Raw genomic sequence first — 25,028 nt, 5'->3', positions numbered from 1 at the left:
CACACACACACACACACACACACACACACACACACACACACAACATTAATTAACAACAGGTGCATTGACTTTGCCACTCACCTTCCCTGACCCCACCCTCCATTCACAAACCGCCGCTTGGCCACGCCCCCACTGCCACAGCATCACAGGATGAATCAGCGAGGGAGGGGAATGGACCCAGTGGCCTGAGTTGAGACACTCAGAGGCACGGGAGTTGGTGGCTAGCTGCTGAATATCGGTTTGTGATTTTAACGTGATAACACTTAAGAGTTAATTTTCATCTGTACTTGTTAGCTGTAGGACTGGGTATTGTGAGTAACATTGGGTGGGAATATCAACCGATGGCCTGTATACATAGGTCCGGAACGGTGTTCTTACGGTGTTCCTTGCCAACTCTGACAGAATGGCAGGGAGGAAGACAGATGATGACAATAACACAATGTAATTTAATGAGGAAGACTGGGGGGGTGAATGGGAAGAGGTGGTGAGAGGGAAGAAGGCAATTAGTCATAAAAAGAAGAAAAATGACAGATATAGTCGAGTTGATTCACAAAGCAAGAATAAAGAAGTTGAGAAGGGCCCAAAGGGAGGACTGTATAATACAATTGTAAGATCTGAGTGAAATGGGGGAGGTAAAAAATTAAATCTGCTTAAGTTAATGAAAATCATTCAAGAGCACTTTGGAGAAGTGAAGCATGCGAGAGTTTTAGGAGATGGAAACTTGCTAATAGGATGTGTAACTGAAGAATAACAAGAAGAGCAGAAAGAAAGGAGATTAAAACTATCCTGATAAAACTTGAGGTAAACGTGATTCCAAAGGAGGTATGTTTTGGATTTCTAAGGTGTAAAATAAGAGAATATGTTCCAAACTCTATGAGGTGCCTTTATTGCCAGGAGTTTGGACATGTGGCCAAAGTATGCAAGGGAAAGAGATGTGCTCAGTATGGTGGGGAACATAAATATAGAAAATGTGGAGAAGGAGTAAAACCAAAGTGCTACAGCTGTGGAGGAAATCACAGTGTAGCTTATTGGGGATGTGAAGTGTTGAAAAAAGAAGTGGTGGTGCAACAGATAAAGTGAAGGAAAAAGATTTATATGGTGAGGTAGTTAAGTTGGCTAGACAGGAAAAACAGGAAAAGAAGGGGGAATGCAATAAAGAACAAGTGGCAACAAAATAACAGCAAGACAAGATGAATGCATGTATAGAAAGAAAAAAAGAAATTGGTGATCTTGATAGCAGGAGTAATAAATCCAATGTCTGAGATCAAATGTATAACTGAGAATATTCAGATTATTGTGAAAGCTACAGAACACAACCTTGATATGACAGGTTTAAAGTGGGAAGAAGTAAGGGATGAGCTCAGGGTACAATCAAGTCAAGAGACAGCATGTATAGGTTAATTATACTAATAATGTTAATTCTTCAATGGATTGCAAGAAGCCTGATTGCTAATGAAAAAGAATTCAAGCAGTTCATAGTTAATAAAAAACAGACACTGTGTGCATTCAAAAGACCTGGTTAAAACCACAATTGGATTTTGTTTTATATGGTTATCTAGCAGTGAGGTGAGAAAGGAGAGAAGGAGGAGGAGGAGGAGTATGACCTTTGTAAAGCGAGGAGGAGGAGGACCTTTGTAAAGCAAGACATTCCTTATGGAATTCTGGTCATAGTGAAAGTCTGGGGTGATTGGAAAGAATTGGTGATTGTGAACTATTATAATCCATGCAAAAACTAGAATTAAGTATACTTGAGGAAATGGCAGGACAAAATGATAATAATATTGTTTGGTGTGGTGATTTTAATGGACACAACACATTATGAGGGAGTGATAGGACAGACACTAATGGTCAAGTAGCAGAATAGTTGTTACATGAGAAGAATTTAGTGTGCTTAAATGATGGCAGTAACACTGGAATAGATGTTAATACAGGGAAAGAGTAAATTCTTGAGCTTACATTGGCATCAAGCTCCATTGCTACAATATGTGACTGGAAAGTATATCACAAAGGAACTATAGGGAGTGACCATTACCCAGTGTGGTGCAAGATAAATATTAATACCTCACTGACTACAGAGAGAGCAGGTGGAAAATGGATCCTTGAGAAAGCTAATTGGGAGAAGTTTCTGGAAAAAATGTATATCTAAAACAAGTTGACAAAGGGGGCGGCACGGTGGTGTAGTGGTTAGCGCTGTCGCCTCACAGCAAGAAGGTCCGGGTTCGAGCCCCGTGGCCGGCGAGGGCCTTTCTGTGCGGAGTTTGCATGTTCTCCCCGTGTCCGCGTGGGTTTCCTCCGGGTGCTCCGGTTTCCCCCACAGTCCAAAGACATGCAGGTTAGGTTAACTGGTGACTCTAAATTGACCGTAGGTGTGAATGTGAGTGTGAATGGTTGTCTGTGTCTATGTGTCAGCCCTGTGATGACCTGGCGACTTGTCCAGGGTGTACCCCGCCTTTCGCCCGGAGTCAGCTGGGATAGGCTCCAGCTTGCCTGTGACCCTGTAGAAGGATAAAGCAGCTAGAGATAATGAGATGAGATGAGATGAGATGAGAAGTTGACAAAGGAATGAACATAGATACACTTGACTGCAAAATAAAGCAAGGTATAATATTGGCTGCATTAAAATCCATTCCTAAAAGTAAAGGTGGAATAAGGAAGAAAGTAGTGCCATGGTGGAATGACCAGTGTCAAGAAGTAGTGAGGAATAGAAATAAGGCATTTAGGCAACTTTAAAAAAAACAACAAGAAGTCATAATTATCAACATATGATTCAGTACAAACAAGCTCAGGTGGTAATAAGACAGGCAAAAAGGACATGCTGGAGAAAGTACTGTGATACACTTGGAAACACTACTCAGATAGGAAAATTGTGGGGGATGATAAGAAAGATGGGAGGGAGTGGAACTACCCAGTTCTGGCAGATGGAAATGAGACTGAAATGAGACTGCAGGAAAAGGCGGAGTTGTTGGCGAACACTTTTGTCAAGGTTCATAGCTCTAATAACCTCTGTCTGAAGAAGGAAGGAGAGGCAGAGAGAGAACAAAATCAGAAAACATAGAGGCTTTATATAAGAAAGATAATGATGATGGTGGGCAAATGCACCTTTTAGCATGGGAGAATTAAAGAAGGCACTAGATAAAACAGGACAGTCTACACCAGGTAAAGATGAAATATGTTACAGCATATTAAAACATCTAAGTGTAGAAAGTTTGGAGAAGCTACTGATGCTCTAGAAAAAAGTGTGGGAAGAGGGAAGAATGCCAAGGAACTTGAAAGAGGCTATAATTATTCCAATAAAGAAACCTGGGAAAGATGCCAGCAAGCCTGGAAATTACAGACCAATAGCTTTGACCTCACAGATTTATAAACTAATGCATGATAAATGAGAGGTTAATGTATGGCTTGGAATATACAGGTATGGTGGTGACGTACCAAAGCAGATTTAGGGAAGGTAGGAATAGTATGGATCCAGTACTGTGCCTATAGGATAAAATAAAGAAAGCTCAAGTAAATAAAGAGACAGTGATTTTGCTATTTTTTGATGTTGAGAAAGCCTATGATATATTATGGAAAGAGGGGCTTCTACAACCCCAGTTCTGAAAAAGTTGGGACACTATATAAACTGTAAATAAAAACAGAATATAATAATTTGCAAATAATGGAAACCCTATATTTCATTGAAAATAGTACAAAGACAAAATATCACGTGGAAACTGAGAAAAAATTTTTTTTTTGAAAAATATATGCTCATTTTGAATTTGATGTCAGCAACACATTTCAAAAAGTTGGGACAGGGGCATGTTTACCACTGTTGCATCACTTCTCCTTTTAACAACACTCTGTAAACCTTTGGGAATATATACAATTTCAGTTGCTCAATATTTCGGGGTCTCGTTTGTCATATTTTGCACTTCATAATGCGCCAAATGTTTTAAATGGGAGAAAGGTTTAGACTGCAGGCAGGCCAGTTTAGCACCCGGACTCTCTTACTACTGAGCCATGCAGTTTTAATATGTGCAGAAAGCAGTTTGGCATTGCCTTGCTGAAAGAAGGAAGGCCTTCCCTGAAAAAGATTTTGTCTGGATGGCAGCACATTGCTCTGAAACATGTACATATCATTTAGCATTAATGATGCCTTCCCAGATGTACAAGCTACCCATGTCATGTGTAATAATGTACTCTCATACCATCACAGAACCGTGCACTGCTAACAAGCCGGATGGTCCCTCTCCTCTTTCGCCTAGAGGATGTGTTGTCCATGATTTCTGAAAATAATTCCTAATTTTGATTCATCACACCTCAGGAAAATTTTCCACTTCGCCTCAGTCCATTGTAAAAGAGCTTGGGTCCACAGAAGGTGGCAGTGTTTCTGGATATTGCTTATATATGGTTTTAACTTGCCTTTCTGGATGCAGTAATGAACTGTTTTCACTGATGATGGTTTTCTAAAGTGTTCCTGAGCCCATACAGTGATTTCCACTACAGACACATGTCTGCTTTTAATGCAGTGTCACCTGAGGGCCTGTAGATCATAGGCATCCAATGTCAGTTTTCAGCCTTGTCTCTTGCATATAGAGATTTCTCCAGATTCTCTGAGTCTTTTAATGATATTATGTACCATATATGATGTGATCCCCAAGTTCTTTGGAATTTTACATTGAGGAATGTTCATCTTAAATTGTTGCTTTGTTTGCCCACGCAGTCTTTCACAGAGCAGTAAACGCCTCCCCATCTTTACTTCTGAGAGATGTAGCCTCTCTGGGATGTTCTTTTTGTACCCACTCATGATGCTGACCTGTTGCCAATTAACCAAATTCATTTTGTTTGTTTGTTTTTTAGCATTATACAACTTTTTCAGTCTTTGTTGCCCGTGTCTCAACTTTTCTGAAATGTGTTGCTGACATCAAATTCAAAATGAGCATATATTAAAAAAAAAACTCAGTTTCAACATTTGATATGTTATCTGTGTACTATCTTCTATGAAATACAAGTTTTCCATGATTTGCAAATCATCACATTCTGTTTTACAGTGTCCCAACTTTTTTTTTTTGGAATTGGGGTTGTAATTAAAGTGCACTTATGGGAATAGGTGGGAAAATGTTTAATTGGATTATGAACTTTCTAAGAAGCATTCAGGTGAGGACAGAATCAAAGTTATCAAGCCAATATGTTGTAGAAAATGGGATGCCTCAGGGGAGTATAATTAGTCCAACTTTTTATTTGTGAATATTCTAGTAGATATTGGGAAATCACTGTTTGTGGTTTATGGAGCGCTGTGGTAAAGAGGGAGAAATATTGAACACATTTTTAAGAAAAATGCAAGATGGAATTAATCTAGTTGAGAAATGGGCGACAGCATGGGGATTTAAATTATCTGTGGAAAAAACAAAAACTATCTTCTTTAAAAGAAATAAACTCATGGAATATAAGTTAAAACTATATGGAAATGATTTGGAGAAAGTTGAGAGTTTTCATTTTTTGGAAGTTTATTTTGATCAGAGCCTAACATGGAGGGAACATATTAGATATGTTGTTAAAAACTGCAAGAAAGTCATAAATGTTATGAGGTGTCTTGCAGGATTGGAATGGGGAGCCAATTTTGCATCTCTGAAATATATTTATGTAGCCTTGATTAGATCAAGGTTAGACTATGAAAGTATTGCATATGGATCAGCAGCAAAATTTGTGATAGCAGAGTTAGATATGATATAAACTCAGATTCTCAGGATGTGTCTAGGAGTAGTTAGAACCTCCCCATTGTGTGCACTCCAAGTTGAAGCAGATGAAATGCTTTTATTGTTATGTCAGAAACTGCTAGTGGTCAACAACTGGATCAATCTAAGGGAACATAAAGATAAGCCATCCCACAAAAAAGGTTCTGCAATCATGTTGGGAGAAGGAGAGGACACAAAGAGAGCTGAGGCTGCACAGGAGATCAAATGACTAATTTGGGACTATTTGACAGTTTTGCTCAACTGTGGTGTGGCCTGTTAGACCTGTCTGGGTGTTAGAAAACCCATGTGTGGATATGGAGTTATTTAGGATTAAACTCACTAATAAGAATGCCGATTTAACCAGTGAATATTATAGTTATAGGGACTGTATATATAAAGACAGTATTCAGATTTTTACAGATGGATTAAAGGATTTACAAACAGATGCAACAGGTTCTGCAGTTGCTGTGCCCAGTTACCAAGTGGAAATTAATAACAGAACTTCAGATTGTTTGAGTGTATGTACAGTGGAATCATTTACCATATTGTTGGCATTAAAATGGACTGATCAGGTAGACTGCAGTAATATATTAATATGTAGTGATTCTGTGTCAGCACGTACAAGCATTAAGACAGGTTCAACCAGAAGTCATCAAGAGCTGCTTTATGAAATTTTGTTTACCAATTGAATACAGCAATCTTAACAGTACACTGAACATCATGGGAAAACATCCAATGGGTTTCTATGACCAGTGCCATGAAGCTGAGACAGTTGAGCATATCCTAACATCATGCAGGAAATTAAGGTATGAAAGGCAAGAAATTATGACAGAGCTATGGAAAATAGGATGGGTAGAGGACAATATTTAAAAAAGTATATTAAAATATGGAGACACTGCTAAGGGGACGAAATGGTTATTTACATTTTTAAGAACAACTAGATTGGAAAGACAGCATTGAAATGAAGTGACAAGAATGTAGAAAAAAAACCCTGTAATAATAATAAGCGCCTTTTAAGACACTCAAGGACACTATACAATAAATAAAAACAACGATAAATAAATTCAACATGCATAAAAGAAACAATGAGAGTGTAATAGAAGTTAAAGTGAGTTAGCAATCTTAAACAGGTGAGTTTTGAGTTTAGACTTGAAGATGGGGAGAGAGTCAGAGTTGCGGATGTGAGGAGGCAGAGAGTTCCAGAGGTAGATGGCAGTAATGCAACATTGTGGATGCCAGCTGCCGTAAAACCTCAAAGAAGAAGAAGAACAACACACTTTGCAAAGTATATGTGCTGTATCTTGTGTCTCTGTATACAGTGTCTTGCAAAAGTATTCATCCCCCTTGGTGTTAGTCCTTTTTTTTCACATAAGTTGGAATTAAAATAGATTTGGGGGGGGGGGGGGGGGGGTTAGCACCATTTGATTCACACAACATGCCTACCACTTTAAAGGTTCAATTTACATTTTTTTTATTGCGACACAATAATTAAGATTAAAAAATAATAATAATAAATGTAAAAAAAAAATCCCGAAGTGTGCATAGATATTCACCCCTTTTTTATGAAACCCCTAAATAAGAGCTAGTCCAACCAATTCACTTCATTAGTCACATAATTAGTTGATTAAGATCCACCTGTGTGCAATCAAAGTGTCACATGATCTGTCACATGATGTCTGTATAAATCAACCTGTTCTGGAAGGACCCTGACTCTGCAACACTACTAAGCAAGCAACATGAAAACCAAGGAGCACTCCAAACAGGTCAGAGACAAAGTTGTGGAGACGTATAGATCAGGGTTGGGTTATAAAAAAAAATCCCAAACTTTGAATGTCCCATGGAGCACCATTAAATCCAGTATAGCAAAATGGAAAGAATACAGTGGGGCAAAAAAGTATTTAGTCAGCCACCAATTGTGCAAGTTCTCCCACTTAAAAAGATGAGAGAGGCCTGTAATTTTCATCATAGGTACACTTCAACTATGAGAGACAGAATGGGGGGAAAGAATCCAGGAAATCGCATTGTAGGATTTTTAATGAATTAATTGGTAAATTCCTCTGTAAAATAAGTATTTGGTCACCTACAAACAAGCAAGATTTCTGGCTCTCACAGACCTGTAACTTCTTCTTTAAGAGGCTCCTCTGTCCTCTGCTCGTTACCTGTATTAATGGCACCTGTTTGAACTCGTTATCAGTATAAAAGATACCTGTCCACAACCACAAACAGTCCACTATGGCCAAGACCAAAGAGCTGTCAAAGGACACCAGAAACAAAATTGTAGACCTTCACCAGGCTGGGAAGACTGAATCTGCAATAGGTAAGCAGCTTGGTGTGAAGAAATCAACTGTAGGAGCAATTATTAGAAAATGGAAGACATACAAGACCACTGATAATCTCCCTCGATCTGGGGCTTCACGCAAGATCTCACCCCATGGGGTCAAAATGATCACAAGAACAGTGAGCAAAAATCCCAGAACCACATGGGGGGGACCTAGTGAATGACCTGCAGAGAGCTGGGACCAAAGTAACAAAGGCTACCATCAGTAACACACTACGCCACCAGGGACTCAAATCCTGCAGTGCCAGATGTGTCCCCCTGCTTAAGCCAGTACATGTCCAGGCCCATCTGAAGTTTGCTAGAGAGCATTTGGATGATCCAGAAGAGGATTGGGAGAATGTCATATGGTCAGATGAAACCAAAATAGAACTTTTTGGTAAAAACTCAACTTGTCATGTTTGGAGGAGAAAGAATGCTGAGTTGCATCCAAAGAACACCATACCTACTGTGAAGCATGGGGGTGGAAACATCATGCTTTGGGGCTGTTTTTCTGCAAAGGGACCAGGACGACTGATCCGTGTAAAGGAAAGAATGAATGGGGCCATGTATTGTGAGATTTTGAGTGAAAACCTCCTTCCATCAGCAAGGGCATTGAAGATGAAATGTGGCTGGGTCTTTGAGTATGACAATGATCCCAAACTCACCGCCCAGGCAATGAAGGAGTGGCTTCGTAAGAAGCATTTCAAGGTCCTGGAGTGGCCTAGCCAGTCTCCAGATCTCAACCCCATAGAAAATCTTTGGAGGGAGTTGAAAGTCCGTGTTGCCCAGCGACAGCCCCAAAACATCACTGCTCTAGAGGAGATCTGCATGGAGGAATGGGCCAAAATACCAGCAACAGTGTGTGAAAACCTTGTGAAGACTTACAGAAAACGTTTGACCTCTGTCATTGCCAACAAAGGGTATATAACAAAGTATTGAGATGAACTTTTGTTATTGACCAAATACTTATTTTCCACCATAATTTGCAAATAAATTCTTTAAAAATCAGACAATGTGATTTTCTGGATTTTTTTTCTCATTTTGTCTTTCATAGTTGAGGTATACCTATGATGAAAATTACAGGCCTCTCTCATCTTTTTAAGTGGGAGAACTTGCACAAGTGGTGACTGACTAAATACTTTTTTGCCCCATTGTATGTCACCACTACAAACCTGACAAGAGAAGGCCACCCACCAAAACTCACAGACTGGGCAAGGAGGGCATTAATCAGAGATGCAACAAAGATACCGAAGATAACACTGAAGGAGCTGCAAAGATCCACAGCAGAGATGGGAGTATCTGTCCATAGGACCACTTTAAGCCTTACGCTCCACAGAACGGGGCTTTGGAAGAGTAGCCAGAAAAAAGCCATTGCTGAAAGAAAAAAATAAGAAAACACATTAACTGTAGGTGCTAAAGAAGGCAACTGAACTTAGACAACCTTTATTGTCATTCAGTATGCAACAAGTGTACACAGAACGAAATTTTGTTGCAATTTGGCTCAGCACAGAATTAAATATGAAAGTATATTAAATTATGCAGCAGCAAAAATATTATAAAGTGCAACAGTATAAAGTCTCATCTCATCTCATTATCTCTAGCCACTTTATCCTGTTCTACAGGGTCGCAGGCAAGCTGGAGCCTATCTCAGCTGACTACGGGCGAGAGGCGGCGTACACCCTGGACAAGTCGCCAGGTCATCACAGGGCTGACACATAGACACAGACAACCATTCACACTCACATTCACACCTACGGTCAATTTAGAGTCACCAGTTAACCTAACCTGCATGTCTTTGGACTGTGGGGGAAACCGGAGCACCCGGAGGAAACCCACGCGGACACGGGGAGAACATGCAAACTCCACACAGAAAGGCCCTCGCTGGCCACGGGGCTCGAACCCAGACCTTCTTGCTGTGAGGCGACAGCGCTAATCACTACACCACCGTGCCGCCCAGTATAAAGTCACCTGTGGAATTAGGAATTGTTCAAGTATAAATAGAAGTTTTGAGTTTGGAGTCCAGGAGTCTAGTGACCTCGAGTGAAAAGCTGTTACAGAACCTGGTGGTCCTGCACCAAATGCTGTGGAACCTCTTTCCAGAGGCCAGGAGGGAGAACAGTCTGTAGTGAAGGTGTGAGGGTTCACTGATGATGTTTCTGGCTTGGGACATGCAGTGCCTAGGTGCGATGTCCTGAATGGAGGGAAGAGAAGTCCCAATGATTTTCTCTGCTGTCCTCACCACTCTCCTCACATTCTTCCAGTCAGAGGCACTGCAGCCTCCACACCACACAGAGATGCAGCAGAGTCATTGAGGTCACATGGGTCATTGACCCTCTCAGTCATCCTGTAGGTTGTTCGGGTCACCGGAGGCTGGGTATGAATGGTGTTAGCAGCCTTAGACCCTAACAACCTACAGGATGACTGAGAGGGTCAATGACATGTGACCGCAATGACTCTCCTTAGGGTTGCTTTTGGTCCATTAGAGGATAAATACCTGGAACTCCCCACTAGTCAGATAGAACTGAAGAAGACTTTTGGATGAGAGGTGAAATGCCTTCAAGGATTTCAAGCAAGTCCAGTTGCCTTCTTTAGCGCCTACAGTTTATGATGACCTGGATGACTGAGAACCTTCACAGACAAGAAAACATGTTTGGAGTTTGGCCAACAGAATGTAGCAGACTCCCCAAATACATAGAAGATTCTCTGGTCAAATGAGACTAAAATTAACTTTCTTGCCATTATGTGAAATGCCATGTGTGGCACAAACCCAACACTTCCCATCACCCTGAGAACACCATTTCTACAGTGAAGCATGGTGGTGGCAGCATCATGCTGTGAAAATGTTTTTCATCTGCAGGGAGAGGAAAGCTGGTCAGGATTGAAGGAAAGATGTATGGCACTAAATACAGGGTAATTCCGGAAGAAAACCTGTTTGAGTTGGCCAGAGGTTTGAGATTAGGACAAAGGTTCACATTCCAACAGGACAATGACCCGAAACATACTGCTAAAGTACACTGGAGTGGTTTAAAGGGAAACATTTAAATGTCTTCGAATGGCCTAGTCAAAGCCCAGACCTCAATCCAATTGAGAATCTGTGGCATAACTTGAAGATTGCTGTATACCAACTCAACTTGTCTAACTTGAAGGAGTTGGAGCAGTTTTGCCTTGAGGAATGAGCAAAAATCCCAGTGTCTAGATGTGCTAAGCTAATAGATACATACCCCAAGAGACTTGCAGCTGTAATTGCAAAATGTAAAAAGTGACTCTACAAAGCATTGACTTGGCAGAGTGGGAATACCTATGCACACTCCAGATTTCTGTTTTTTTAATCTGAATCATTGTTTGTGTCACAAAAAAAAATTGCACCTTTAAAGTGGTAAGCATGTTGTGTAAATCAAATGGTGCCCCCCCCCCCAAAAAAAAATCCATTTTAATTCCAGCTTGTAATGTGACAAAACAGAGCAAACACAAAAGGGATAATACTTTTGCAAGACACTGTACATGCCTCCTTTATGTGACATTGAAAATAGTAACTTATTTCCTTTATTTCCTAAATATGTAAGACAATATGTGTAAATGTAAATTGAACGCATTTGGTCTTGTTTTATGGGAGAGTGAGTGTTTGGTGTGACAAATGGGTCCATTTCAGTACTCTGAACTTTTTGGTATAACAAACTATTTGGACATCCCCCAAGGAGTTTGTTATAGTGGGGTTGCAGTGTATTGTGTACTTAAGTAAAACTATGCTGTAGTCAGGTTGTGATGTTTATTATCAGTTGAGCAGGATTAACTTTCATATTCACACATCTCTGCAGCCTTAAAAATGTCTTTTAATGTGACAGGCTTCAAAGTGAAATTGGTTTTCAAATAACATAACCCTTTTCTGCTCTGCCAATTTAATGTTGCTGTACTTAGTATTCTTACTGTGAAACATCCTTAAATTAACACAATAATGCAATGCAATAATAATCCTTGGGAAAAGTCAAACTCTGTTTTTCCTGGCTTATCATGTTCTGCAGAAAGAAACCATCGGTGACCTGGTCATCATGAACACCCAGTTGAGCCAAGCAGGCATGTACACATGTTCAGCGCAGACGGTTGTAGACAGTGCATTGGCATCTGCCAGGCTGGTCGTTAGGGGTGAGTGTGTATGTGTGTGTGTGTGTGTGTGTGAGAGAGCTTGAGAGAGAGAGAGAGAGAGAGAGAGAGAGTTTAGCAAGCCTATGGCAATGGCTGTTCTACCATTATCTGTAGTTGCTTATCCTGTCCTACAGGGTTGCAGGCAAGCTGGAGTCTGTCCCAGCTGACTATGGGCGAGAGGCAGGGTACACCCTGGACAAGTCGGGCTGTTCTACACTTAAATACATTTCTTAAGATATTTTGTTTACTGTAGTAGAGTCTTATAAGTACCATCAGTGTTGCATAGAATAAAAAAAATGAATAAAAGCATATGCCTCTGTTTAAGAAAATACCATAAAGCTCATGGAATTTGAAGCTCTCAGAAATGTTATATTTTTTATTCACCCTGGATGCGATTCTCCCATTCGCATGTACCCAGCAAACACAAAAACGTCCCCAGAATGCCCCTTAAACGTCCTCCCCTGACATCCTCTAAATACCATTGGGTATGGTTCCCATTACATCCCGAGGACGTTATTGTTTGACATTCAAAGAATTTCCTCAGGATGTTACCATGACGTTATTGTAGGATGTTCAAAAAACATTACAGGAACATTTGTGAAAAGTCATCTAGATGTCCTTTATACTACTACTACTACTACTAATAATAATAATAATAATTGTCAGTGAACCCGCTGAAGCTCAACCGACTACAAACATGGACTCCTCGAACCACATTTCCCATAACACACAGTGCCCTCTGTCTCCCACCTGCTGATTCACAGCTGACTGTCATCTCCTTAATCACCTGTCCCTCCATATAAGCTCGCCTCACACACACACACCTTTGCGAAGTATTGTTCTGCCCTCAGTACATACCAAGCCGTGTTTCCTTCTGATTGTTTATTCTGTTTCTGACCCTCACTACTTTCCTCTCATTTCTCACTCTTTGTCTTTCTCTACGCTGTACTGTTTGCTGATCGCCCAACCTTCGCTAGTTCAATGACTCTGATTTCTGCCTTCTGATTTGGCTTTGACGACCTTCTGTAAACTGTCTTCTTCTGCGCTTACATCTGTAAGTGCCTGCATTCTCACAGGACACTTTACCATCATGGATGTAGCGGAGGACACGAAACAGACTGCTTTAAATGCACAGGGGCGTTTACTAGGAGTACATCAGCAAATGCTCGCCAATCTCAACACCCGGATGGCTCAGCTTGCAACAGTGATGATCTGGCCCTCCTAGCACACCCTGAGTCACCTCAGAGTCCTGCACGGGTCCATTTTTTGAGACCCGCACCCACCCATATCCGTACAGTGCATTACCCACCCACCCACTAACCCGTGGTTATTTCAAAGTTAAATCCGTACCCGCCCGGACCCGTTAACATTCTACCCGTTACCCACCCGTGCCCGTGAAAAATCAGACAAATCGAAAGTATTCCCACTGAGAACTTTATTTTTAAATGCGCCACTGAAAAAAGCGCGATGCCAACGGGATTTCAAACAATAGACCTAGGAAATAGTCAAGCCATAACTGGCAATAGCTACACGTTCATGTTTTTTTTTTGTTTCAAAATTTTGTGTAGGCAAGTAATAGTAATAGTAACTGGAAAACGCGCAGAACATGTGCTGTACCGGAAAATTAACACAGCTGAAAACGACAGCAGCAGCAGGCTATAACAAAAAAAAAAGAGTCAACCTGTGTAGGCCTATGGAAGGCTGTCTTAATTGCTATCTATCTATCTATCTATCTATCTATCTATCTATCTATCTATCTATCTATCTATCTATCTATCTATCTATCCGAGATTACTGTGCAGGAACAGTATATCATCCACAGTCCCAGGTTTGAGCTGCGTTCTGCGTTCTTGGATCACAAATCCAACGGAGGAAAAATCTCTCTCACTCGCAGCGCTGGATGCGGGGATTGAGAGAACACCTCGCGCAATGTTTGCCAGGTTGGGGAAATCCTCTGCGTGTTCTTTCCACCACAAAAGAACATCGAACGAATCACCCTTAGGTGTCTTGAGTTGGATGTATGCTGAAACTTCGTTTTCGTCCTCGGCGACATCGCTGGAATCCTCAACGTCGGATAAATGGTCAGATGAGAGACGGGGTCTCTTCGATGCTTGGTTCAAGGGCACCGTGCTGGATCCTGGTGAAGTGTCGCGTCTCTCACGGACTTCTGTTAAGAATAGAAAAAAAAGAATAAAAGAAATAAATAGATGCAAATCAACTTGTTCATGGTTATGGTAAAAGAAACATCCGTGTGTGAATAACTGACTAATATTCAGAGATGAGCAGGTGGAGATGGGGTGGGCCAAGGAATAGCCTAGGCTTTAGCTACACAATAATAATAATAACAATAACAATCATAATAATAATAATAATAAAGCCTTTGGCCAAGGGTCAATTGACTAAAAAGTAACAGATTAAAATCACAACTTGCCTTCCACAAGACGCCGAGCTTCGTTGTGAACTCCGGTTGTGTCATCGTCGGACAGCAGCCTCAAGCTTTTCAATTTTGGGTGCAAAAACATTGCCAGCTTGTGCAGGAGGTGTAGTTGGAATTTTTCGTCAAGGACCTTGAGACATTTGTCCTTCAGGGATGACAATGTCATGCTGTCAGTCGAACACGGCTGAAGGTGGCGTTTTAAGCGCTCCAGCCACACAGCTGTCAAGTGAATGGTAGGTGTTTTTGAAGCTTCCAAGGCCTTGGTTGCGTCTTTGAATCGAGCTAAAAAAGCCACAATATCCGACAAAGTCTCCCTGGTAACTGGGGTCAAACGGTCTTCCTCTCCTCTCTCCTCCAGGAGAACACGGATGGCCTCATACTGGCTGCTGATTGAGTCCAGCATTGTGTGAAGTGAGTTCCACTGCGTCTCCACTGACGCTTTCAGTGTTTTCTCCAGACGACTCTGGTGGTGTGATTGCTTAAAATAAGTCACGAGCGATTTGGCAGAGTCAATGAGCCCAGAGATCTCTTCACCAAATACTTCTTCTTCTGTGTGTTTCCCCAGAGTGGTATGCAGCACCGTGTTCAGGACATGAGCAGCGCAATTCAACCGTGTCACAGTACGGAGAGCAGCGACAATGTTTGAGCCCTGGTCCGTAACATACACCAGCTTGGAAAAAAAGTCTTCAAGACCAAATTTACGGAGTGCTTGGATTAAAGCTGGCCTTATATTGTCAGCTGTTTTCCACAACGTGCTGTCCCATTCTGCAGTGCAAAGCACGCGTTCCTTCAGCTCCCACTCTCTGTTAATGTAATGCATGGTCACACATAGATAGCCTACCTTTCGGAAATCATCAGTCCAAAAATCAAGCGTGACAGCACCGTTGCAGTCAGTCATTTGAGACTTTATCTCAGGAGCAATGCGTTCCCTTGTTTCCTCGGCGAACTTCATAAGCCTGCGAGAGACAGTAGTTGGATCTGGCAAAAGTTGTTGTGCATCAACTACACCTGCTCGCGCACTGATGTTTATCAATCCCTGGGCCAACTCCAAAAATCCAACGCCACTAACTGTTTCAAAAGACCTGATGTCTCTACTGACAAAATTCACTGCCAGCTGCGCTATTTTCTCCTTGTCCTCGCGCCTTGGTTGTTTGTAACTTTGGGAGAAAAAACGTTCAATTGTTGAGCTGGATGATGCTGCACTGGCATCTGTTGCTGTCGTCCTGCTGCATGTCTCTGCATGTTTCCTGAGGGAAGACGTTCCCAGTTTCTGACTGTCGTATGCCAGTATTTTTCTACATCCTTTGCACGCTGCATATCCAGTTACTGTATTGTTATCTTCGTCTGCTATTAAACCAAATTTAATCCAGATATCAGACTTTGCCCTGGAAGAGTCGTTGTTAACTATTGTATACGCACCGCTAGACAACTTTGCTTTGATCTGCTCAGACATGCTGTTGCTACAGACGCAGTCGCGGCAAAGTGACGAAATAGCTGCGTCGCCTGGACTGCTGCGATAAGAAAATAGGCCTACGATAGATTAAAAAAATAAAAAAGCCTACTGAAATTATTACCATTTTGATTCACATGCTGCCCATGCTACCCACCCGTATTTTAACCTGCCTGCCCGCATACCCACCCGTAAAATTTCGGAACGTTAAAAACCTGCCCATTTCGGCAACTTTTCACCCGTGTCCGCGGGTACCCGTGGGTACCCGACCCGGTGCAGGACTCTGAGTCGCCTCCCAATCTGGCGTTACAACTCCCTCCTCCGGAGATGTCAGCGCCTGTAAAGGTTTTTTGTTACAATGTTCTTTATATTTCACCACTATGCCCAGCCTGTCTGATGAACATAAGATCGCTAAATTCCTATCTTTTCTCACCAGCAAAGCACTCCGCTGGGCAACTGCAATCTGCCACAACGGTGGTGAACCCACCAAGTCATATGAACAGTTCCTCTCACAATTCAAGAGGGTTTTTGACCATGAACCTGAGGGGATAGAGGTTGGAGAGAGCCTACTCGCCAGTTCCCAGGGTAACCATAGCATAGCCAAATACGCCCTGGATTTCAGGACACCAACTGACGCCAGTGGATGGAACGACCCCACCCTGAAGGCAGTCTTTCGCCAAGGTCTCCATCCTGAGATCCTCAGTGAACTGGCCGGTAGAGATGAGACCCTTTCTCTCGACTCCTTCATCGACCTAGCCATCCGTCTCGACCAGTTGCTTAAGCATTGTCCCTCCATTCAGCATGGTGCCAGGGCTACCCTGCTGATGGAGGACAATGCTCCCATGGAAGTGTACCACACTAGACTAACCCACGCTGAACAAGCTAGACGGCCCAAAGAGGGATTATGTATCTACTGCGGGAGCGCCGGACATCACATTAGGAACTGCCCAATTCAGCTAGCCTGTGATAACCCAGCCGAACCACCCAGGTCCTCCATAAGTCTGGTGAGAAAGCTCTCCTCCAAGTCTCTTCAGTTACCAGTGATACTGAAAGTTGCATCCGCTACTCACACCCTATCTGCTTTCACAGATTCAGGAGCAGAAGGGAACTTTATCAACCAAGCCATCGTGCACGAGCTCAACCTTCCCGTCACCACGCTGCACAGCCTACTCAGCATCCGGACCATCTATGGTGGGCCCATAGGTGACAGGTTGGTCACTTCACGTACCCAACCTGTGCTGGTCCAGGTGGGAGCATTACATAAGGAGCTCATATCCCTCTATGTCACTTCTACTGTCAAGCATGACATTGTTCTCAGGTACCCCTGGTTGCAACTCCATGACCCTCTCATCTCCTGGCAACAAAAATAAATTCTCCAATGGTCACCCACCTGCTTCCAGAGTTGCTTCTCTCATCCTCAAGTCCAGGTCACTTCCACCTCTGTTGAGAGTCCTCAACCCGACTCCATCGACAATGTGCCTGACTGCTATAGGGACCTCGCTGAGGTTTTCAGCAAGGGGAAGGCCGGTGGGCTGCCGCCGCACAGACCTTACGACTGTGCCATAGACTTGCTACCCAGTACGTCTCCTCCTCATGGTTGCATCTATCCCCTGTCTCAGAAGGAACATGCTGCCATGAAGGATTACATACAGGAGACTCTCAAACAGGGGTATATTTGCCCGTCCAAATTTCCCACATCAGCTCGTTTCTTTTTCGTAGAGAAACATGGGGTGGGCTAAGGCCTTGCATAGATTATAGAGGCCTCAATCAGGTCACTGTCAAGGATCTGTATCCTCTGCCCTTAGTTCCAGCAGCCCTAGAACAACTATGAACCGCCAAGATTTTCACCAAACTCAACCTACGCAGTGCTAACAACTTGATCCAGATCAAGAAGGGTGATGAGTGGAAAACGGCATTTAGCACCACCGCTGGACATTTCAAGTACCGGGTCATGCCTTATGGCTTTTCTTCAGCTCCCAGTGTGTTCCAGTGTTTCATTAATGATGTGCTCCAGGACATGCTGAGCAAATATGTCACTGCATACATAGACAACATCCTCATCTACTCACCAGATTTTCCGCACCACCAGGAACACATCAGAGCAGTTCTCAGAAAACTTCTGGAGAACAACCTCTATGTGAAGGCTAAGAAGTGTGATTTCCACCAAAGCAGGATCTTCTGCCTGGGCTATGTCATCAGCACCAGCGGAGTCGGCATGGACTAGTCCAAGGTCTCAGCCATAACATCCTGGCCTACACCTTGCTTCATCAAAGACCTCCAACGTTTCCTAGGCTTTGCAAATTTTTATCACCACTTCATCCAAAACTTCAGTAATCTGGCAAGCCTGCTAACCTCACTGCTAAAGAAAGGTCCAAAGAACCTTCATTGGAACCCAGCAGCTGAGGAGGCCTTCAACCATCTCAAGCAAGCGTTCATGACAGCCCCCATACTCCAGCATCCGGATCCTGCTAAACCATTCACTGTAGAAGTAGACACTTCTGACACCGGAGTAGTGACTATCCTGTCCCAACGTTTTGAGGAGAAACAAAAGCTACACTGCATAGCCTTCTGTAAGGATTATTGAAGGTGGGTGGAGCACAGAAGCATGGCAGGCCAGAACTGAGTGTTACAAAAACTTTTTATTTTAGCTTTTCAGCTTTCCCTTTCACACTCTCCCAGTCAGATACGCATGCACACAAGTGTCCAGGTTGGGGAGAGCTCCCTTTCTCTGCTCTCTCTCTCCTTTTAAAGGGCACAGTCACTGGGGGAGACACACAAACACAGGTTAATTCATGTCAGGTGCAGTGATTCTGCCACTTACCTTCCCTGACTCCGCCCTCCATTCACAGACCGACGCTTGACCATGCCCCCGCTGCCACATCCTCCACCGCCCGACTCAGGCTGGGGAGCCATCCTGCCTTCAGCTGACTCCCCCCCCCTTGACGGGAGAGGAAATCCATCACAACCATCTGCGCCCCTGGCCTGTGGTCCACCTTGAACTTAAACGGCTGGAGTGCCAGACACCAATGGGTGATCTGCATGTTGGCATCCTTCATGCGGTGGAGCCACTGCAGGGGTGCATGGTCCGAACAGAGGGTGAAAGGGTACCCCAGCAGGTAGTAGCGTAGGGCAAGGACCGGCCACTTGATGGCGAGGCATTCCTTTTCTATTGTGCTATACCTGCCCTTGCGCACCAACAGCTTCTGGCTGATGTACAGCACTGGACGGTCCTCCCCCTCCACCTCCTGGGACAGAACGGCCCCCAGCCCTTTGTCTGATGCGTCCATCTGCAAAACAAAGGGGAGAGAAAAGTCAGGGGAGTGTAACAGTGGCCTCCCACACAGTGCAGCCTTTACCTCAGAGAAAGCCCACTGGCATTGCTCCGTCCACTGGACTGGATCTGGTGCCCCCTTTTTAGTGAGATCAGTCAGCGGGCTGGTGATGTCCGAATAATTAGGTATAAACCTACGATAGTAGCCAGCCAGCCCCAGGAACCGTCTCAGCCCCTTTTTAGTCTTGGGCCTCGGGCAGGCCGCAATTGCTGCTGTCTTATTGATTTGGGGACACACCTGCCCATTGCCCAAGTGGAAGCCCAGATACCGTACTTCCACCTGCCCAATCGCACACTTCTTCGGGTTGGCTGTGAGACCCGCTCGCCTCAGCAACCTAAGGACGGCCCTTAGGTGGTCTTAATGCCGCGGCCAGTCATTACTATAAATAATTATATCATCCAAGTATGTGGCCACGTAGGTGGCGTGGGGGTGGAGGACCCTATCCATAAGCTGCTGGAATGTAGCGAGCGCCCCAAACAGCCCAAAAGGAAGTGTGACGAACTGGTGTAAGCCAAACGGTGTGGAAAAGGCCGTTTTCTCTCAGGATAGCAGAGTCAAGGGAATCTGTCAATATCCCTTTGTCAAATCTAGTGTCGAATAAAAACGAGCCGTGCCTAGTTGATCGAGCAACTTGTCAATACGAGGCATTGGGTACGCATTGAATTTAGACACTGCATTGACTTTTCTATAGTCCACACAGAACTGGACCGACCCGTTGGCCTTGGGAACCAAGACCACCGGGCTGCTCCAGTCACTGTGGGACTCCTCGATGATGCCCATTTTGAGCATGGCCTCGAGTTCTTCCTGAACCACTTTTTTTTGTGTTCAGGCAGTTTGTAAGGGCGGCTGTGCATTACTACCCCCGGGGGCGTCTCAATGTGGTGTTCTATGAGGTGGGTGTGGCCGGGCAGGGGCGAGAACACATCCGAAAATTCAACTTGGCGACCTCCATGAATTGGGTCGGAGAGAGGTGGTCTCCACAGGGGACCAGAGTGGTGGGCGATGTCAATTTTCCCTTTTGAACCTCTGGCCCCAGCTCCGCCTTCTCTGGAACCACTGACACCAACACCATGGGGACCTCCTTGTTCCAAAGTTTTAACAGATTTAGGTGGTAAATCTGTAATGCCCTGCCCCTGTCCATTTGCCTCACCTCATAGTCGATGTCCCTGACTCGCCGTGTGACCTCAAAGGGTCCTTGCCACCTGGCGATCAATTTGGAGCTTGACGTGGGCAACAACACGAGTACTTTATCTCCCGGTGTGAATTCCCTAAGACGTGTGCCCCTGTCGTACAGACGGACTTGATGTTCTTGGGCCTGCCGCAAATTCTCCTGGGTTAGGTGCGTGAGTGTGTGGAGTTTGGCACGCAGGTCAATAACATATTGAATTTCACTTTTACTTGTTGAAGGTTCCTCCTCCCAATTTTCACGCAACACATCTAGAATGCCACGCGGCTTACGCCCATATAATAATTCAAATGCGGAGAACCCCATGGAGGCTTGTGGGACCTCTCACACTGCGAATAACAGGGGCTCAAGCCATTTATCCCAGTTGCATGCATCCTCACTTACAAATTTCCGAATTATGTTCTTGAGAGTGCGGTTGAACCGTTCGACTAAGCCATCCATTTGTAGGTGATAAACGCTGGTGCAGATAGGCTTAATTCCCAGTAACCCTTACAGTTCGCGCAGTGTGCATGACATAAATGTAGTGCCTTGATCAGTCAGAATCTCTTTCGGCATTCCAACTCGGGAGATAACGCGGAAGAGCGCTTTCGCAATACTGCGTGCTGAGATATTGCGAAGAGGCACTGCTTCCGGGTATCGCGTTGCATAGTCCACTAGAACTAATATAAAGCGGTACCCTCGTGTTGACCAATCTAATGGCCCGAAAAGATCCATCCCAATTCTTTCGAACGGGGTCTTGATTAATGGCAGAGGGCGCAAAGGCGCTTTTGGAATGGCCGTGGGATTTATTAACTGGCATTCGCGGCACGCCATACACCACCTACGGACATCACCACGAATCCCTGGCCAATAGAACCGGGCCATTATTCAGGCTAGTGTCTTATCCTGCCCCAAGTGTCTGGCCATGGGATTAAAGTGAGCTGCCTGGAATATAAATTCCCAGCGGCTCTTTGGGATTAAAAACTGTGTTATCGGTTTCTTAGTCTGAGTGTCCTGCATCACTCGGTATAATCTATCCTTAATAATGGAAAAATAGGGGAAGGACGGGGTGGCGTTTGGCCATCAATTACTCTCACTTGGTCAAACCCATGCTGCAGAGTCTCATCTCACGACCTCTCTAATGGGAAATCCATGAGGGATTCCCTGAGAGAGGGAGGAGGAGCATGCTGCTCTTCGCTCTGATGCGGTGATGACGTAGACGGTTCTGTGACAGCTGCTCCTGCCAATGCCACACCACGACCTCCCCCCGCTAAATTATGGCAGGTCCCACACTTCACTAAATGTGACATTAATTCCCTAAATCCCGGCCAATCAGTCCCCAAAATTATTGAGTGGGTAAGGCGAGGATTAACCGCCGCCTTTACTCTAAATTTCTCCCCTCGAAATAGAATGTGGACCGACACTAAAGGGTAGTTTTGAACATCCCCATGCACACACAACACCTTCACCAATTGTGCTCTCCCCAATGCCTCATCTTGCACCAGGCTTTGGTGGATTGAGGTCTGATTACAGCCGGAGTCCACCAAAGCCTGATACGTATCCCCTTGGATACTCACCAGTATGCGATACACTCTGGCCTGATCAAGGGCGGTCCCTGGCGTGTCAGGGATCCGGACCACCGCGCCCACCTCCATCACCAAGCACTGATGCTGGAGGTGCCCTGGCTCCCCGCAGCGCCAGCAAACCGGCCAAAGCTCTCTCTCTGCACCGGTGTTCCGGAGCTCACTCACCTGAGGGGGGGGAAGACACAGAAACAGAAGTAGGAAACGGTAGGGCACCGCGGGTGCAGCAGGCTGGCTGGGGTGGAGCCGGCCCCCACCTCCGTGGTGGGGGAATGGGGCGAGGATGAGGAACAGAAGGGGAGAGAGAAAAGAGGGGAGAAGAGGAGACACACTGTCCTGCCATCAGAACAGCCACCATATGGTCCTCCGCCAGCACGATGGCCTGATCCAGCGACACCGGGCGATGGCACTGGACCCACTCCGCTGTTCCTTCCGGAAGCCGGGCGATGAATTGCTCCAGCGCCACCAGGTTGACGATTCCCTCGGTGTTGCGGTTGTCGGCCCTCAGCCACCGCCGGCAGGTGTCCCGGAGTTGCTGGCCAAATGTGAACGGCCGGCCGACCTCCTCCAGGAGCAGCGCACGGAAGCGCTGCCGTTGCTGCTCCGGGGTGCGCCCCACGCATTGGAGGATGGCTCTGTGGAGGTCGGCATAGACCAGCCGGCTGTTGGCGGGGAGTTGTAGCATGGCCAACTGTGTCTCGCCCATTAGCAGGGGGAGGACGCGCGCCGCTCCACCGGCCAACCCCATGCCTCTGCTGCCTGCTCAAAAAGAGCGAGGAAGGCTTCGGGGTCATCCTGCGGACCCATCTTCATTAGGGTGAGGTGGGGAGGGTCCACGGCAGTGGTGGTGGTGGACCCCGCTGATGTGAGGAGGTGCCGGAATACCTGGCAATCTTCCTGCTGTGCCAGCACCAGGGCTTCGAACCATTGTTCCTGCTCCTTCCGGAGTGCGACCAGCGCCTGGTGCTAGCTCTGTTGGGCCGTGGCGAGGGCATGGACCAGGTCCTTGAAGGGGGAGGACTCCATGGGGCTGTTCTCTGCTGTACTCCCTCCCGGGTTTCAGCACCACTGTAAGGATTGTTGAAGGTGGGTGGAGCACAGAAGCACGGCAGGCCAGAACTGAGTGTTACAAAAAACTTTTTATTTTAGCTTTTCAGCTTTCCCTTTCACACTCCCAGTCAGATACGCATGCACGCAAGTGTCCAGGTTGGGGAGAGCTCCCTTTCTCTGCTCTCTCTCTCTCCTTTTAAAGGACGCAGTCACTGGGGGAGACACACAAACACAGGTTAATTCACGTCAGGTGCAGTGATTCTGCCACTTACCTTCCCTGACTCTGCCCTCCATTCACAGACCGACACTTGACCACGCTCCCCCTGCCACACCTTCTTTTCCAAGAAGTTAACCCCAGCAGAAATAAATTATGGCATAGGGAACAGAGAGCTGCTTGCGATCAAATTGGCTCTGGAGGAGTGGCGGCACTGGCTTGAGGGATTGACACACCTTTTCACCATTCTCACCGATCATAAGAATCTTGAGTACCTCAGGAAAGCCAAGAGACTGAACCCTCATCAGGCCAGGTGGGCTCTATTCTTCACACGATTTGATTTCACCATCTCATTCCATCCATGGTCCAAGAATGTCAAGGCAGACGCCCTATCCAGGGCATTTGGGCCATTCCACCATGAAACAGGTTCTCACCCCATGGTACCACCACAATGTTTTGTGCAGTTGATCACCTGGGAACTGGACAAAGAAATCAATGCGTCTCAATCCCAAACCCTGCCAGTCAACCTCCCACCTGGTCTTCTCTATGTGCCAAAACATCTCCGCAGTAAACTCATCACCTGGGCACATGCATCTCCTGCCACAGGACATCCAAACAGCCAACAAACCCTCCAGATACTAAGGAACAGGTACTGGTGGGAGAACATGTTATCTGAAGTCAACCAGTTCATTGCCTTCTGCTCCGACTGTGCTCAAGCAAAGGTCCTGAGAGCCCCCCCCCCCCCCCCCCACGGGCAAACTATGCCCATTCCCCATTCCCCAAAGACCATGGTCTCACCTGGTGATCAACTTCATCACAGACCTACCTCCACCTCAAGAAAATACCACTGTAATGGTAACCATAGACAGATTTTCGAAAGCACTGAAACTCATCCCACTGCCTGGCATCCCCACAGCCTCCCAAACTGTGGAACTCTTGTTCCAGCGGGTCTTCCAGTACTATTGTATACCAGAAGACATAGTGAGTGACCAGGGACCTCAATTCATTTCCAAGTTTTGGACAAGCTTCATGGAGAGGTTGGGGGTATCCGTGAGCCTCACCTCCAGCTATCACCTGCAATCTAGTGGTCAAGTAGAGAGAGCGAACCAGGAAATTGGCTGCTTTCTCAGAATCTATTGCCTGCGTAACTGGGGGACTGGGCTCACTTCCTGCCCTGGGCCGAGTATGCACAAAACTTGCTGAAGCACTCTGCTACCCAACTAACCCTATTTCAGTGCATACTCAGCTACCAACTGCCATTGTTCCCCTGGGACAATGCCCAAAACCAGGTACAAGCAGTCAATGACTGGTTCAAATGTAGCCAGACTGTCTGGGAGGAGGTTCATCAATGTCTAGAGGCAGTGTGTGCCAAGAACAAGTCATATGCAGACAAGCATAGAGGAGAGACCCCCAACTTCCAACCAGGTGACAGAGTTTGGGTGGCCACCAGAAACCTAAGGGAGACCAACAATTGTAAGAAGCTCCAACCCCGATACATTGACCCATTCAAGATCCTACGCTGAATCAATGAAATAGTTTACTGTCCCGAACTTCCACTCCCCACACAGCCATATATCACCCACTTTCCATGTCTCTCACCTCAAACCCACCATCACGGGACCCCTTACC

The 25,028-nt window shown here is 45.3% G+C and overlaps 1 protein-coding gene across 1 annotated transcript in view; it reads left to right on the top strand.

The window, feature by feature from the left end:
• Positions 1-25,028, top strand: part of cntn2 (contactin 2) — a 194,174-nt gene that overhangs the window by 50,909 nt on the left and 118,237 nt on the right. Inside the window, exon 13 of the mRNA XM_060910961.1 lies at positions 12,048-12,168. Within this exon, the coding sequence (XP_060766944.1) occupies positions 12,048-12,168 (121 nt within the window). The remainder of the gene's footprint in view (positions 1-12,047; positions 12,169-25,028) is intronic.

The sequence above is a fragment of the Neoarius graeffei genome, chromosome 26 (genome assembly GCF_027579695.1).
Source record: "Neoarius graeffei isolate fNeoGra1 chromosome 26, fNeoGra1.pri, whole genome shotgun sequence".
NCBI lineage: Eukaryota > Metazoa > Chordata > Actinopteri > Siluriformes > Ariidae > Neoarius > Neoarius graeffei.
Note: the sequence above shows the minus strand (reverse complement) of the source record. Positions and strands in the feature narration are given on the sequence as shown.